General features: G+C 44.1%; 1 protein-coding gene across 10 annotated transcripts in view; it reads left to right on the forward strand.

The window, feature by feature from the left end:
- LOC130290823 (diacylglycerol kinase eta-like) overlaps nt 1-17,060 on the forward strand; it is a 1,161,394-nt gene that overhangs the window by 388,862 nt on the left and 755,472 nt on the right. For all 10 annotated transcript variants that reach the window (XR_008847710.1, XM_056538928.1, XM_056538925.1 and 7 more), the window contains one exon: nt 13,855-13,961. Coding sequence is in view for 9 of the 10 variants with exons in the window: in XM_056538928.1 (XP_056394903.1) it covers nt 13,855-13,961 (107 nt within the window). In the remaining variant the exon portion in view is untranslated. The remainder of the gene's footprint in view (nt 1-13,854; nt 13,962-17,060) is intronic.

Here is a 17,060-nt window from a genome sequence, read left to right on the forward strand (position 1 = left end):
GGCCTATCTTCATTGCATGGTGTTTTATCCTTCTCTTGCTTGTATTTGCAGGGAGACAAGGATTCTGCAGGTTCTTCGGTTAAACCGAAAAAATCAAAACCTAAGAAATGTGTTATTTGCTATAAGGAGCCTATGGATTCTATTTCTGAAAAATTTTTGACTCTCAAAACTATATTCTTAATCACCGTCACTAGAGATGAGCGAATCGAAGTTGACGAACCCGAATTCATTACGAATTTCATGAAAAATTTGATTCACAACTAATACGAATATCGCCACGATTCATTAAACTCCATTTTACAGCATTCCAGGCTATTGGGGACCTAAGATGGTGGATCCACATGTGAGTACATGGAGCAGGGGATTATGGGAGGGCGGGAAACAGCGGCGGGAAGGAAGGTAGGCGGGCTGACCCTGAATCACATGTGAGATGCAGCCTATCAGTGTTCACTGACTCCTGTGATGTCACAGCCCCTATATAATTGGCGGCCATCTTGCTTCTCTTCATTTAATCTATGCACTCAGATGGAGAGGACGGGACTGCGTGTGTGTGAATAGCTCATACCACAGCGTTACACTGCAACTGCTAGTCACATCAGCATTAGGGAAAGGCAGGAGTGCAGAATGCTGTCCTGTTACACTGAGAAGGATCATTGATTGCTAAACCTCCTATTCACATTATTGAGCATTGCAGCAGAGAGGGGCAGATAGCTGTCAGCTGCCTCATACAGATCTCCAAGCTGCCTGAACTTTCTGAAGCATCTTATCTCCTCATTGTTCAGCCAATTTGAGTTTATTTTTATTTGCTCCACAAAACTTCTGCTGCTCAGAATTGTGTGACAGAGCGCAATTTAGGGTTTAATCCCTGGATTTTTTTTTGTGGTGCTGCACTTTTGGGTCCTGCTGCTGTTCAGAAATACGTGATTGTTCAGTGGACTGTAGTGCATTTGCATGATTTTGTACCTGTTAATCTGCTAAGAGGCTGGCTACATACTGTGCAAGTCCAAACAAAACTATTCACCGGCTGTTTTTTTTTTTTTTTTAAACAGTTTTTACTGAGTATAGTTACGCATATATAACTGCCCTCATCAGTGCATACAAGTACACATGCACATGTACACAAGGTACATGCAAGTATTGTACCATTTAGTACCTGTTAAGCTGTCAAGGTGCTCCATACCGTCAAAGTCCAAACAATAGTATCCACCGGCTGGTGTTTTACAAAAATACAGAGTTTTTTCTGCTAATAGGCATATTACTGCCCTCATCAGTGTATACCGCATACGTACATCCAAGTATTGTACTATTTAGTACCTGTTAAGCTGTCAAGGTGCTCCATACCGTCAAAGTCCAAACAATAGTATCCACCGGCTGGTGTTTTACAAAAATACAGAGTTTTTAGTGCTAATAGTTAGGCATATTACTACCCTCATCAGTGCATACCGCATAGGTACATCCAAGTATTGTACTATCTAGTACCTGTTAATCTGTCAAGGGCCTACATACTGTTCAAGGACAGCCGTAAGTAATCACCTGCTGCTGTTCTAGACAAATACTGTTTAAAGAGTAGTGTAGCGTATTGTAATACCCTCATAAACACACTAAGTATGTCAGGCAGAGAAGTGCCAGGACATGCACAGAGGAGTGGCAGAGGCCTAAATACTTCAGGCAGAGTTGGCAGCAGACTTGGGGCGAGTGGCAGCAGGAGTTGCAGCGAGAGGCCTGAGCTCCCGTTATCAGCCAGCGGTCGTGTCTCCACCAGCAACCCATCTGCCGTCGTCGTTTGGTTAACACGCTCATCCACATCATCACAAGTGACATCTGACACCCCCAGTCAACAGTCGGTGGGTTCCTCAGACACAACCCTCAGTTGGCATGGCCTGGGAGCAGTCCGTGTCCTCCCATTGCCTTTGTCCTATGCAGTTTCCTCTCCTAAAGAAGCATCTTATGCTGTGGGTTCAGCTCCACTATTTACTGAGGATAATCCAATAGAGGACAGTCAGCAGCTACAGGACAGCCAAGAAGGGGAGGAGACATGTGCAGCCAAGTAGTGATGCGGAGAGTGACGTGGGAGGCGGTGTTGCAAGTGTTTTGGGTCCTGAAGCAGAAACTGTTGGAGACCCTGAGGAGGACATCAGTGACGTCCACACAACTGTTGATGATGATGAAGCCAATCGCAATTGGGAGCCGGGTGCAGAAGGGGCTTCATCATCATCAGGAGAAGAGAGTTGCAGGTTGCACTTGAGGCAGCAAGGCGGTAGCACGGTTGGCAGTCAGCGTGGTGGCAGTAGTGGAAATTCAGGAGCCAAACGTGACCGGGGGAGACCACCTGCTTCGCGGCAGCCTACCTTTCCGGGAGGAAGTGGAACAGGGGTTCCTGGAGACGGCGCCAGTAGCAGTCAATTGGTGCGGGCTGCGGGTGGGAAAATCAGCTACTCGGCGGTGTGGAAGTTTTTCATAAGGCATCCGGAGGAGGTTCACGTAGCCACATGCAAGATCTGTCGGCAGAAGGTGAAGCGTGGCCAGGGTCCCAATGTCGGTACCACGGCCCTGCGTCAACACATGCGTCGCCACCATAAAGCGGCCTGGGAGAACCGTGGCTCCGATGTAGTGGTCAAGCCTGCTGCATCACCCAGTGGCCATCCGCTCCCTACTTCATCCAGTCAAGGCTCCACCACCTCAGCCCAAGGGAGCTGTGTGTCAAACCCTCCTTCTGTCGCTCCTGCTTCTCACGCTTTTAGTCAGCCATTCCGCCAACAATCCATCGGCGAAGCCATGTCCAAGAGACAACAGTATGCGCCCACTCATCCAACGGCGCAGAAGTTGAATGTGCTCCTGTCCAAGTTGCTGGTGTTGCAGTCCCTCCCTTTTCAATTGCATTATAGAGTCTTCTGAAATGTTGGATATGCGCTTGTTCTTACACAAAGGTATACATTTTTTTTTTAATTTATACAATTTTGTTTATTTTGGGGCGGATTGTGAAGCCCAGTGTGTACTGGTGCATCAGCCAACTCCAGGCTGTGTCCTTCAGGCAATATATGGGTTCCTATTGTCGCAGAGGTGGGGCCTGGGTCTGGGAATTTAAAATTTTTGGATAGCGGATGTTACCTATGAGAAATCTTTGTCAAACATTTCTCATTTTGTGTTGTTTTTTGGGGGGGGATTGTGAAGCCCTGGTGTGTAGTGTACTCGTGCATCAGCCAACTCCACGCTGTGCCATTCAGCCACTATATGGTGTCCTCATGCTGCTAACACCTCCACGCTGTGCCATTCAGCCACTATATGGTGTCCTCATGCTGCCAACACCTCCACGCTGTGCCATTCAGTTGATGGTTGACATTTATTTGCATTCCCTTAACGCTGTTACTAAGACCTGGGGTAATGGTTTTTATGCTGTGAAATCTGAATGGTCTTGGTAATGTTTATGGATGGGGACCATTGAGCCATGGCGGAGTTCATAGTGATGGCCGGTGCACTCCTCTTCAGGCTGATATTTTCCCGGGCGTCTATCAATTTTGGCGGTTTTACTGCAAAACCCACCTGCTGCTTTTTAGAATTCAACATCTCTCGGGCATCTTGCACTTTACCCTTTATTCTGAAACGTGCATCTTTGGCGACCATTTTCTCGCGGGCATCCTTCATGCCTAGCTTCAGACGGGCATCTGTCACGCCACTCTTCTGACGGGCATCAAACGTTCTCTGGAAACTTTTTTGCAGGGAAGCACGTTCCAGAATAAAGGGTAACGTGCAAGATGCCATTGCAAGCCAGCTTGTCCTGGTATGGTATAGTAAGTTTTATCTTCCGAGGATGTCCTACATTTGGGGAAACAGGGTAATAAATTTGAAATTTCCAGAAGGATAACCATTACACAACGGAACGCTTGTTGCGTGTGATTTATTATGTAAAATTTTACTTAAAAAATACAAAGAGGGATTAATTCTGCTTCTTCATCCTTTTTGGTGAAAATTATGATTTTTGGTGGTCCACCGTCCTTAATTTTGGGGCCTCCTCAACTCGTTTATTTGAGATTGTTTTTATCAAAAAAATTAAAAAATCTTTGTCAAAAAATTATCATTATGTTGTTCTTGGGGGGGAGTTGTGAAGCCTTGGTGTGTACCCTTGAATCAGCCAACTCCAGGCTGTGTCCTTCATGCAATATATGGGTTACTGATGCCGCAGAGGTGGGGACTGGGTCTGTGAATTTAAAAATTTGGGATAGCGGGTGCAACCTATGAGAAATCTTTGTGAAGCATTTCTCAAGGTCTTGTTTTTTGGGGGGGATTATGAAGCCCTGGTGTGTACTGGTGCATCAGCCAACTCCAGGCTGTGTCCTTGAGCCAATATATGGGTTACTGATGCCGCTGTGGTGGGGCCTGGGTCTGTGAATTTCAATTTTTTTGGATAGCGGGTGCTACCTATGAGAAATCTTGGTCATAAATTTCTAATTGTGTTGTTTTTTGGTGGGGATTGTGAATCCCTGGTGTGTACTCTTGCATCAGCCAACTCCAGGCTGTGTCATTCAGGCACTGATGCCGCAGGGGTGGGGCCTGGTTCTGGAAATTTCAAATTTTTGGATAGCGGGTGCTACCAATGAGAAATCTTGGACAAAAATGTCTCATTGTGTTTTTTTTGGAGGGGGGATTGTGAAGCCCTGGTGTGTACTGGTGCATCAGCCAACTCCAGGCTGTGTCCTTCAGGCAATATATGGGTTACTGATGCCGCAGAGGTGGGGCCTGGGTCTGGGAATTTCACATTTTTTGCTACCTACGAGAAATCTTTGTCAAAAACTTCTCATATTGTGTTTTTTTGGGGGGGGGATTGTGAAGCCCTGGTGTGTAGTGTACTAGTGCATCAGCCAACTTCACGCTGTGCCATTCAGCCACTAAATGGTATCCTCTTGCTGCCAACATGTCCACACTGTGTCATTCAGCCACTATATGGTGTCCTCATGCTGCCAACACCTCCACGCTGTGTCATTCTGCCACTATATGGTGTCCTCATGCTGCCAACACCTCCACGCTTTGTCATTCTGCCACTATATGGTGTCCTCATGCTGCCAACACCTCCACACTGTGCCATGCAGCCACTATATGGTGTCCTCATGCTGCCAACACCTCCACGCTGTGTCATTCTGCCACTATATGGTGTCCTCATGCTGCCAACACCTCCACGCTATGTCATTCAGTCACTATATGGTCTCCTGACACTGATGCCACCACCAGGCTCTGTCATTGTGCTGCTGTGCGGCAGGGATTCTAAGAGCGATGCCAGTAATATGCATGCTATTCTGAATAACAATATTATTTCACTACCCCCGCACACTCCATATGCGTTTTAGGACACAGCAAAGTGTTCTATACCCCTATAAATGCTGTATGTAGGCTAGAAATAGCCTTATTTAATATTGATTCGCCGCGAACAAATTCGGATCAAAACAAACTTTTTCAGAAAATTCAGCGAATCGGCCTAATCGAATTTTTGAAAAGTTCGCTCATCTCTAGCCGTCACTACAGATAGGAGAGTAGGTGAAATTCAGGCTCTTTCTATCCGAGAGCCTTATATCAGAATTTTGGATGACAAAATCATTTTTAAGCTTGATCCTATATTCCTCCCTAACGTTGTCTCTACCTTTCATAGATCACAGGATATTGTGGTTCCATCCTTCTGTTCAGATCCCAAAAATGACTTCGAAAAATCATATAATCTTTTGGATGTTAGAAGAGCTGTCCTCATCTACATTGAAAGAACTAGTCAGTGGAGGAAAGATGACAATCTGTTTATTCAGTTTGCTGGCCATAATAGAGGCAAGAAAGCCTCTAGGAGTTCTATAGCCAGATGGATTAAGACCGCTATTTCAGAGGCTTATGTGACCAGAGGAAAAGCCCCTCCTAGACAATTGAAGGCCCATTCTACTAGAGCATTTTCCTCATCATGGGCAGAGAGAGCTGGAGCTTCTGTAGAACAGATTTGCAAAGCTGCCACTTGGAAAAACCTTCATACCTTTTCCAGACATTATAGAGTTCACTTTTTGTCTTCTGAGGATATGGCCTCTCAGTGCTGTAGTCCCTCCCTAAGTGAATTCTTTGGTATTTCTCATGGATGCTGTCGTGGAGACGTGGGGGGAAATGGTGAATTATACTCACCGATAATTCCTTTTCTGGAAGTCTCTACGACAGCACCCATACATCCCACCCTTTGTTTTTTTTTATTATAGTGTTTTTTGGTGCACTTTTTTCAATTCCTTCGGTGTTCTTTATAAATACACTGGTGTGGACAGGAAGGGGTGGGGAATTTAACCTCTGTGTTTTTCCTGTCCCAATCAGGAGGAGGAGATAATCTCATGGGTGCTGTCGTGGAGACTTCCAGAAAAGGAATTATCGGTGAGTATAATTCCCCATTTTAACCTAATGGGCTAAAGTGGCTGAAGAAACGGGAAGGTGAGGCTTGCAATAAGAAATAAGCAGCTGAGAAGCAGATAGAGGTCGAATGTTAGCAGTTTTAGGAAAAACGGGATAGAAAACAGAATGGAGATTCGTTTTAGTACGGTGATGAATAGAAAAATGTATGCCTTGAGGAGAGAATTGACGATGAGAAATGTCCAGGGCCCTGACGTCCGAAACTCTTTTGACCGAAATGAGGCAAAGAAGAACTATGAGTTTTAACGAGATGAGCTTAAGGGAAAGAAAATCGTTGTCTTCCCAGGATTTGTATCTATCATGAGCGAAAATCACCAATAAGGCCTAGATATACAACAATGCTTTACTTAGGTATAAAAAATATTACAAAAAGTGTTAACTAACAATGGGAAGGGGGTAAGGGTACAGGTGAGTGCCTACACACTGAGCCCTACCTATCTAGAGGGGCTCCTAAACTAAGTGTGGATAGGAACAGGAAACATAGAGACTATAAATAAAGATAAGTTAGCCTCTTCTACCAACGCATTTCGCCTAATGTGGATACATAGGCTCATCAGGGGACAAGAGAACAACAAATATATACAGCAATAAAAAGATTTAGTACATTAGAGCGTTAGTGGGTTAACACTTAGATAGTACACGAGTAACATAAACATGAGACAGATGTATTCAGGTAGACGGAGATAGATATAAATTGGTCTCAGTAGTCAGGGACAGTCAAACTAGAATATATGTCGTGGTAATGTCAGTATCCAGATGTCAAAGTATAGATGAACAAAGACACTAGAGATGTAGGATATACAATGAAATATCAAACATATAAGGTGTATAGTAAGATATCGTGCACAGGCCAATTTGGTGGCAAAGAAATGGTCTTCAAAATATTTCTTGGTTCACTTCATGGAATATTTCATGCTGTGAAATAAATTACAGAACATGAGACGTCCAATCTCCAAAGGTACTCATGGAGTTAAAAAATTTAAAATTAATCTTACCATAGTTATTAGTATGTGGTGGGCACCATAATAGATAATAAATGATGATAGACCAAAGGGCAACATTAGGTCTAAAAGAAGGATAAACGCAATATATGTAGTATGCAGCCACAGTGTGAAACCAGAAATAGAGACATTAGAACAATTGCATACCCTGATATGGAGACCTGTGCATGTCGTATATCCCATGTAGACCAGATTGTATTAGATCCAAATGTAGTTAATGACTGTAAACCCAAAATTAAGAACAGAATCAAAGAATATTCTCCATGTATTTCAATAGGGGGATAAATATGATATCATTAGAAGCCAGTTCCACTGACCTGTCCATGGCAGGTAGATAGAGTCAGCGTGTGCAAAGATGGAGTCGGGCACCAGTAGCCCGAGGTGAGTCCCAGGTAACTGAAGAAAAAATGATGCCAATAGTAGTTGGAGATAAGGAACTGTACAAAAAGACAATCAATAAGGTGCCTAATACAGCCCATCTAACATACCTTATTAGATAGAAGTACGATGTCTGCTACCGAGAGTGGTGAGCACCAGCACGCTGCTGGATACAGTGGCTCACCCGGCGTTTAAATGGAGATGTCTTTAGTGACGCTGCTTCCGGTATGTGGAACGCAGCAAAGACGTCACATCCGGTAAAATGAACCGCAAGGTGGGCAGATCCCTATTATGGCGCTACTCCCAATATGTGGAACGCAGCCGGAAGTAACTTCTAGTTAATTGAACCGCAAAACAATGCGGCTCCTAGTGCCTGGAACGCAGCGGGACGTCACTTCCGGTCGCCGTGGACCGCAAACAAGCGCAGTCAGGATCTAATACTGGCCCCTATAGCACGAATACTGCTTTCAATCGACGGAGTGCAACATAACATCACATCGGGTTAAGATATATAGACCGGCGTGATGTTCATGGAAAATATAGCTCCATTGGATTTTATGGAAAAAATGATGGCAGATAGATAATAAATAACTGTAAAAAAGAGATTTTATGTAAAGATTAAGCGATAAGAGCAAAAAGGGCCTACATGAAAAATAGAAGTATGTTAAAAAACACACATGGAGAATTATTGATTAATATAAATTGTTTGTTCAAACACACTGGGACCAAAAGATAGAGGTGGCAAGCAACTAAAGAGGGGGGGGGGGGAGAGATGTAGAGCCCAGGATTCCCAGGATTTGAACATATTAAGGATCAAGGAGACATCCCAAGTGGTTTGGTATTTAGGTTGGGGAGGTCTCCTAAAGTGCATGCCTTTGAGGAGTTTACACACTAAAGGATGCCTTCCCACAGGAGAAAAATCAATGGGAGAGTGATTAGCAGAGATGGCCGAATGATAGACATTAACAGTGCGATAGGCTTTACCCTGTTCGAAAGAAGAAGAAAGAAAATTCAGGATGTGGGCGAGAGGTGTATGAATGGGATCCAGGTCTTGTTGTGAGCACCAACGAAGCCAAAGCTTCCAGGCAGATCTGTAAGTTGACTTGGTACCCGGAGCCCAGGCGTCAGCGAGGATGTCCCTAGTTGTTTGTGAAAGTTCTGTGTTGGAGTGTGGTGACCCGATATTAACCATGCCACCAGAGAGGGATTGCCTGATAGAATAAGGGGATGAGGGTTATCTGAGGAGTCTTGAAGGATGTTCGGAGAGGATGGAATGATGCAAGGAAAATCTATAGACATTTCCAGGATTTGGGGGAACCAGGACTGGGTGAGCCACCAGGGAGTTATGATCACCAGAGTTGCTCTCAGAATTTTGGTTTGGGTAAGGGTTCTCGAAATGAGAGAAAAGGGAGGAAAAGCGTAGAATGTTCCGACTGGCCAAAACTGTAGAAAATCGTCCACTCCCAGAGCTTCTGGGTCGGTGCGCCAGCTGAAAAATGTGGGAACTTTTCGATTCAGACGAGACGCGAAAAGATCCACAGCTAGGGGGCCCCAAAGGGCATTAATTTTGAAGAAAAACCTTCGGATTGAGTTTCCAGTCGCTGGAGTCTGCTAGGTAGCGAGAATTCCAATCTGCGACCGTGTTGGATAGGCCTGGAAGGTATTCCGCTTTGATAATTATGTTTTTGCTCAGGCAAAAGTTGCCAAAATTCCTTGGCGATGTTGGCCAGAGCTGCCGACTTCGTGCATCCTAGGTGGTTGACGTATTGCACTGCCGAGATGTTGTCCATTCTCAGCAAAATGCAACAATGCAACAATGAGATTTTCTTGAGGGCAAAAGAGCCTGCTAAGAGTTCGAGGCAATTGATGTGGAGAAGAGATTCTTCTGCCGACCATTTGCCTCCGGTAGATAAATTTCCTCAGCGAGCTCCCCAACCCAGGCGACTCGCATCTGATTCTATAATCAGATCTGGGAAGGTGTTGAAGATCGTCTTCCCGTTCCATTCCTGAATATGGTTTAACCACCAAAGAAGTTGTTCTTTGGTGTCCGGAGTCAGCGGAATCTCGTCTGAGTATTCGAGGCCTTCTCTCAGGTGATGAGCCTTGAGGCGTTGAAGGGCCCTGTAATGTAGGGGTGCCGGGAAAATTACTTGAATCGAAGCAGAGAGAAGACCCACTATCCGAGCGATGGATCTCAGGGAGACTAACTGTTTGTTTAGAACGGAACAAATTTCTTTCTTGATTAGACTTAATTTCTTTGATGGTAAGCTTAAGAGAGCTGAGTGGGAGTTGATTGTAAATCCTAGGAAATCTACTTCCTTGGAAGGAAATAGTATCGATTTTTAGTGATTTATTAAGAATCCTAGATTGTGTAGAAGAGATAGGGTCCACTGTGAATGAAGGTGATTGAGGGACAGGGACTGAGCCATGATGAAGATATCGTCCAAATATATTATTAGACGAACTCCACTGCTCCGAAGAAATGATACTACCGGCTTTAGGAGCTTGGTGAAGCACCAGGGAGCTGAGGAGAGGCCGAAAGGCAGACTTATAAACTGCCACTTTTGATTTTCCCAAAGGAACTGAAAATACGGTTGGTAACTGGGGTCTATTGGAACCGTTAGATAGGCATCTTTTAGGTCTATTTTGATCATCCAGTCCTCTTGGATAAGAAGATCTTTTAACAGATGGATCCCCCCCATTTTGAAATGTTGGTACTGGATGAAAGTGTTCTGAAGTTTCAAATTTATGACAGGCCTGAAGAGGTTGCTTAAGAAGCCTGGGGATTGCAGAGGAACTGGAATGATAGCTTTTTTGGCATGAAGATCCCTGATCTCTGCTGTAATCAAATTATCTGCTTTTGAGAAAATTATAGGGCGTGGAGGTGAAGGTTGGACGGGGGGAAGGAAATCTATCAGATAGCCTCTGGTGGTATTCAGAGTCCAGGCATCTGTAGTGATTGCATTCCAGCCAGGGAAAAAATGTTTTAGTCTTCCTCCTAATGGAAAGGGGGAAGAAAACTTGGTTAGAGCACTTACCTGTAGATGGGCGTGATTTGGGATAACCGCGTTGACCTCTCACCCTCCAGGGACAGCCTCTCGATGGGAAGAAAGGTGATTGATGGTATGAGGTCGAACCTAGGTTGACTGTTGTATTGATAGAGGGCCTTACCTTGTTGCCTGTCTTGGGGGCGTTGGCCAGGAAAGCAGCCCTTTCCTCTCCTGGCCTTCCCAAAAATGTTATCTTGAAAAACTTTTTTGAGGGAGGTTTGGGCTTTGTTGAGAGAAGAAAACAGCCTGACATATTTACTGATCTCCTTGATGGAGGAGTCCCCAAAAAGGAGACCCTCTGTAGAGGAGTCTGGCTCTGAATTAGCCAAGTGCATTAGCTGGGGGTCAAGTTTTAATAGTATGGCCCTGCGTCTTTCGCTGCAGAAAGCCGCATTAATACTGCCGAACAAGCAAGCTAACCTCTGAGCCCATCCTCTGAGGGTGTCAGTATCAACTGATTGGCCAGATACATAGGACTCCTCTGCTAGGTTTAAAATCTTAGTGATAGGTCCAAGGAGGTCTAGGAATTTATCCTGGCAAAACCTAAAGGATCTGTCGACCCCTTGTTTAGAATTTTTGCAGTTTTTTTGTAAGTATTTCACCAAGATTGGATCGATCTCAGGAGTGGCAGAGGCTTAGTGTGCCAGGGATGGTCTAGGGCACTCCGCTTTTAAGCTTACTCCTGGTAGCCTTATCCAAAGGCCTGCAAATCCAGGCGTTCAAAAATTTAGCGATTTGAGGGTTAGGCACCCATTCGCCAGATGTGGATGTTTTATGAGCTCAGGGTTGAAAAAGGGCTCACCTTTACTATATAAGACAGTAGGATTCTCAGTCGGTATTTGGGGTCCTTCCGGCTGCTCCGGGATGTCCTCATAATCGGAGTTGGAGGATTGGGGGTCCACCTCCGAATCGGATTTCTCTGAGGACTCACGGCTGGATGATGTATTATAAGAATCAGGTTTTTGCCTGCTAGAGGATTTAACTACCCATTTTTTATCTGTCTCCTCACGGTTTAGGGTATGTGGTGCAATTTCTGAACACCTTTAATTGTGCTGCCATGAGCGGGCGCATCAGTAACTGTGGCCTGATCCTTCTGAGATGTCCTCGCCTTTTTTGAGGCGAGAAGATCGGTATCACAAAAATGACTTTTTTGGGAAAGTGTCCTTGCTAAGGCTGAGGTTGATTCCTCTGCCGACTAAAAAGAATCGGACGGGGTAGAGGAGAGTTTTGTATGTATGCTGGAGGAAGCAGACTGAGAAATGGCCTGTATAACAGAGTTAGTTAATGCCTCCTGCATAGAACCCATGGCTGACTGAACAGCTGACTTGACTGAGAGGGAGACTGATTCGTCCATCAAATTTTTAATATGGTCCTCTAATGTCATTTCAAACTCCTTCCCCTCACAAGGGGAGTCAGGTTTATTTGATTTTTTTTTGTCACATTTTCCTCAGTCATGCTTACTATCTGTATGGCAATGACTGGGACACAGTAACAGTGAATGATGAGCAATGACCAAAATAAAATATTAGTATTAGACCAATTAAGGACTATGGGAGGCCAGAGGGGCTATAAAGATGAAAAGCTGAGGAGAATACGGAGTCACAAGTGTGCACATCCGAAGCTGCAGCTGAGTGAGGAGCTAAAGTAACGCGCGCGGATATTGAATAGGGCAGAGATAGAGAAAATCTTGTGAGATCTGACGAGATCGCGTCAGAGCGAGACGGCTGGGTGCAGACCCGGGATGGCGTTATCGCTATGATATAGGAGGAGAAAAGGGAAGTACGGTGCCGCGAAATAGGAGCGGGAATGAAGGTTACTGGAGAGTAGTGAACTAAAAGCTGTTCAGGAGTTCCGTGGCGCGATTAGGAAAATAACGTTATAACAATGGGAAATAAAGAATCACTATCTAGGACAGGGAATAGGTAGCAGATATTCAATAGGGAGTGCTATCGCAAAACAGTAAAATGTGCAGTATGGTAATATTATAACATGTATATAACCATAGACATGATACTTATCTGAAAGCAGCAAAAGAAAGAGGAAGATGAAAGGACTCCTACTACTCTTATAACCTATGCTATGCGCTGATTGGTGGATACCTGGCTGATTGCGTACCTGCTATCACCTGTTCTCACCTATATTTTTTCTTTTCTTATTTCTGTTAACTCTTTTGCTGCTGATTTTTCAGTAAAAGAAAGATTTTGCACTATAATAGGAGCCTCTTGCTTGTAATAAAATTCTCCTGGGAGCACAATTGTATTGTAGCTCATTAAAACCACCAAGATAACAGGAACCTGTCATCACTTTCAGGCTGCACAAACCGCAAATTATTGGGATGTTTGATGGTTGAGGGAGAAATGATGATTGGGGTAGTTTATGTTGTATTTAGGGTAGCTGTTGCTTATATTGTAGTGGTGTTAACTCCAAATGCCACTTTTGTGTTTCACACACTGGTTCACAATGAAGCTGTTTTCACACACAGAGGTGGAGATTTATGAAAACCTGTGCAAATTAAAAGTTCACTAGTTGCCCATAGCAACCAATCAGATTGCTTCTTTCATTTTGCAGAGGCCTTATTAAAAATGAAAGAAGCGATCTGATTGGTTGCTAGGGGTATCTTTTCTTCTGGACAGGTTTTGATAAATCTCCCCCAAAGACCTCTGAAGGTTCTGTGAAACTACTTGATAGTTTACTTAACTTTGGTGCAATCCAGTACAATACAGACACTTAAATATATCTTGAAAAGTACAGGCTGGTGTAGTACAACATAGGAGTCAATACAAAAATGTAGTCACTGTCCCTTAAAATAATATTTTTGAAGCAATAAATCTTTAGTGTTTTGGTACATGTTCCATGCACATTTCCTTAAAGCCTGTCATTTTATATGGACACTTTCTTGGCACCTGGTTTTGCTTTCCATTTATAACAGCCATATAATGTTTCAGTTTATAAGAAATGATATCCCAGAAAATGGAAAACTCAAGTCTATTTATGTTTTTTTTCTCTAGTTTGCAAGTTTAAAGCTCATAAACGTTGTGCTGTTAGAGCTATAAATAACTGCAAATGGACCACACTAGCATCTGTCGCAAATGACATTATTGAAGACGAAGATGGAGTAAGTACAAAGAACAGTGCCTTATAACCATGTTATAGGAAGTCTGTCAGCATTGTTTACACTATGAAATCATTAACACTGCCCCTAGACATCTTATCTTCTATCCAAAGGATAGGGGATAAGATGTCTGATCACAGAAGTCCCACCGATAGGGACCCCTGCGATCTCAGCTGCAGCACCCTGCTGTGATCACTGCACAGAGCAAACTCGCTCTGTGGGTAATGATGAGCGATAACAGGGGCTGGAGCATTGTGACATCTTGGCTACGCCCCCTCATGACGTCACGGCCCACCTCCTCAATACAAGTATATGGGAAGGGTTGTGGTGGCCTTCACGTCCCCTCCCATAGACTTGTATTGAAGGAGTGGAACATGATGTCAGGAGGAGGGCAGAGCCGTGACGTCACGATGCTCAAGCCCCTGTATCCCCCGTCATTAGGCACAGAGCGAGTTTGCTCTGTGCAGTGATGACAGCAGGGTGCAGCAGCCGAGATCGCAGGGGTCCCCAGTGGCGGGAACCCCCATGATCAGACATCTTATCCTTTGGAGAGGGGATAAGATGTCTAGGGGCGGAGTACCCCTTTAAACATCTGCCCGTCATTCATGTCACATGCCTGAGAAAACCAAATGTTATACTGTTGTGCATAGTATACAGAATAAATGTGAATCATCCAGTGGTTACTCCATTAGAGGCAGAGCTACAGAAGAAAATCTTAGCCTGGAATTAGGATGGTAAGTTTTGGTCTGTTCACATTTAGCATGTTAAAATGTACTGTATAATGTGAACAGTCCCTTTCTTGCCGCATGTTCCCAAGAGAATCTCGAGTTGTTGCTAAAATGCAACTCCCATCGTTCCCAGACAGGCAAAGGCTGAAATACAGGGAACCCCACATAGGGTGTTCATTTATTGATTTATGAAAAAAAGTGTGGGGTTCCCCTTATTATCAATCAAGCAGCAACAGCTTGACATTACTAGGGTGGGCAGGGGCCAGAGTTATTGGCCCTCCCCAGCCAAATTGATGCCAGCCTGTTACCACCTAGGCCCGAGAGCACCATTTTTGACGCTCTGGGTCTGTTGGTAGCGGCTCTTCCCGGTACCTCTGTGGCGGTGGGTATATGGGTAATAATTGGAGGTTAGCACTAGCTGTTTTTGCCTACTGGGCTTGTGTATAGCATTCAGCCCAGCAAGTTAAGTTGTGCTGCACAGAATTGAAATAAACACTTTCGGAAAGTTTATGTGCCACCGGACGTTCTCCAGCATGGCAAGAGCTCAGCCCGGGGAGGGGGGAAGGGCGGAGGTGGGTTGCAGTCTAGAACCTACATAGAGAGTGGGGATAAGTAATAAAACTGGAGATGGTGCAGGGAGGGGGTTTAGATCAGACATAACTGATAAGCGGAAAAGGAAATATGAATAAAAACATCCGATGAATATATACTTATGCCAGCCTCGCTAATAGGCTTTGGGAACTGGAACTGTTAATGTTGGAAGAAGACTATGACATAGAGGGGTAAGGGAAACATGGCTGGATGCAAGCTATGATTGTTATGATTGGGCGGCTAATATACAGGATTCTAATCTGTTCATAAATAACCGTAAGTAAGATTGGACAGTTTGCTTAAACATAAAATCCTGTCTTAAGTCCATTCTCCGCAAAGACATATGTGAGAAAAATTAACATCTGGAGTCTCCATGAGTGAAAGTAAGGAGAAATATTAAGAATGATAAATTACCTATAGGGGTTTGTTATAAGTCGCCAAGTACATGGCGGGCCATTTATATGGTTACACATTAATAAAAGGGGAATGGTTGGTGATATTAACTTCCTGTTTGTGGGACATTAGTATATGTGAGGGGGGGGAAACTTTTCAAGATGGGTGGTGACCATGGTGGCCATTTTGAAGTTGGCCATTTTGAATCCAACTTTTGTCTTTTCAATAGGAAGAGGGTTATGTGACACATCAGACTTATTGGGAATTTCACAAGAAAAACAATGATGTGCTTGGTTTTAACATAACTTTATTCTTTCATGAGTTATTTACAAGTATCTGACCACTTATAAAATGTGTTCAATGTGCTGCCCATTGTGATGGATTGTCAATGCAACCCTCTTCTCCCACTCTTCACACACTGATAGCAACACCGCAGGAGAAATGCTAGAACAGGCTTCCAGTATCCGTAGTTTCAGGTGCTGCTGAATGGGCAAAACAAAAATTGGAACAGGACCCTAAGTTTACGCAGAAGATCTTGTTCAGGGATGAGGCAAACTTTTATGTGAATGGTAAAGTTAACAAACAAAACCACTGCTATTGGTCTGACACTAACCCACATTGGATAGATCCCTCCAAGACTGTTGGAACACAAAAATTGATGGTATGGTGTGGTATATGGGGTACAAAGATAGTGGGGTCATTCTTCATCAATGGAAACCTCAAGGCCACTGGATATACGAAATTGCTACATGATGATGTGTTTCCCTCTTTATGCACTGAAGCTGGCATGTTCCCTCAGTTTTTCCAGCAAGATGGTGCACCACCACATTTTGGGTGTCATGTCCAAGCATTCCTAGATTAACAGTTTCCTGGAAAGTGGATTGTTCGTTGTGGGCCAGTTGAATGGCCCCCAAGGTCTGCCGATCTGACCCGCTTCGACTTTCATCTTTGGGGTCATCTGAAGGCAATTGTCTATGCTGCGAAGATACGAGATGTGCAGCACCTGAAACTACGGATACTGAAAGCCTGTGCTAGCATTTCTCCTGCGGTGTTGCTATCAGTGTGTGAAGAGTGGGAGAAGAGGGTTGCATTGATAATGCAACACAATGGGCAGCACATTGAACACATTTTATAAGTGGTCAGAAACTTGTAAATAACTCATGAAAGAATAAAGTTATGTTAAAACCAAGCACATCATTGTTTTTCTTGTGAAATTCCCAATAAGTTTCACATGACCCTCTTCCTATTGAAAAAACTAAAGTTGGATTCAAAATGTCCGACTTCAAAATGGCCACCATGGTCACCACCCATCTTGAAAAGTTTCCCCCCTCACATATACTAATGTGCCACAAACAGGAAGTTAATATCACCAACCATTCCCATTTAATTA

The sequence above is a fragment of the Hyla sarda genome, chromosome 9 (genome assembly GCF_029499605.1).
Source record: "Hyla sarda isolate aHylSar1 chromosome 9, aHylSar1.hap1, whole genome shotgun sequence".
Classification (NCBI taxonomy): domain Eukaryota; kingdom Metazoa; phylum Chordata; class Amphibia; order Anura; family Hylidae; genus Hyla; species Hyla sarda.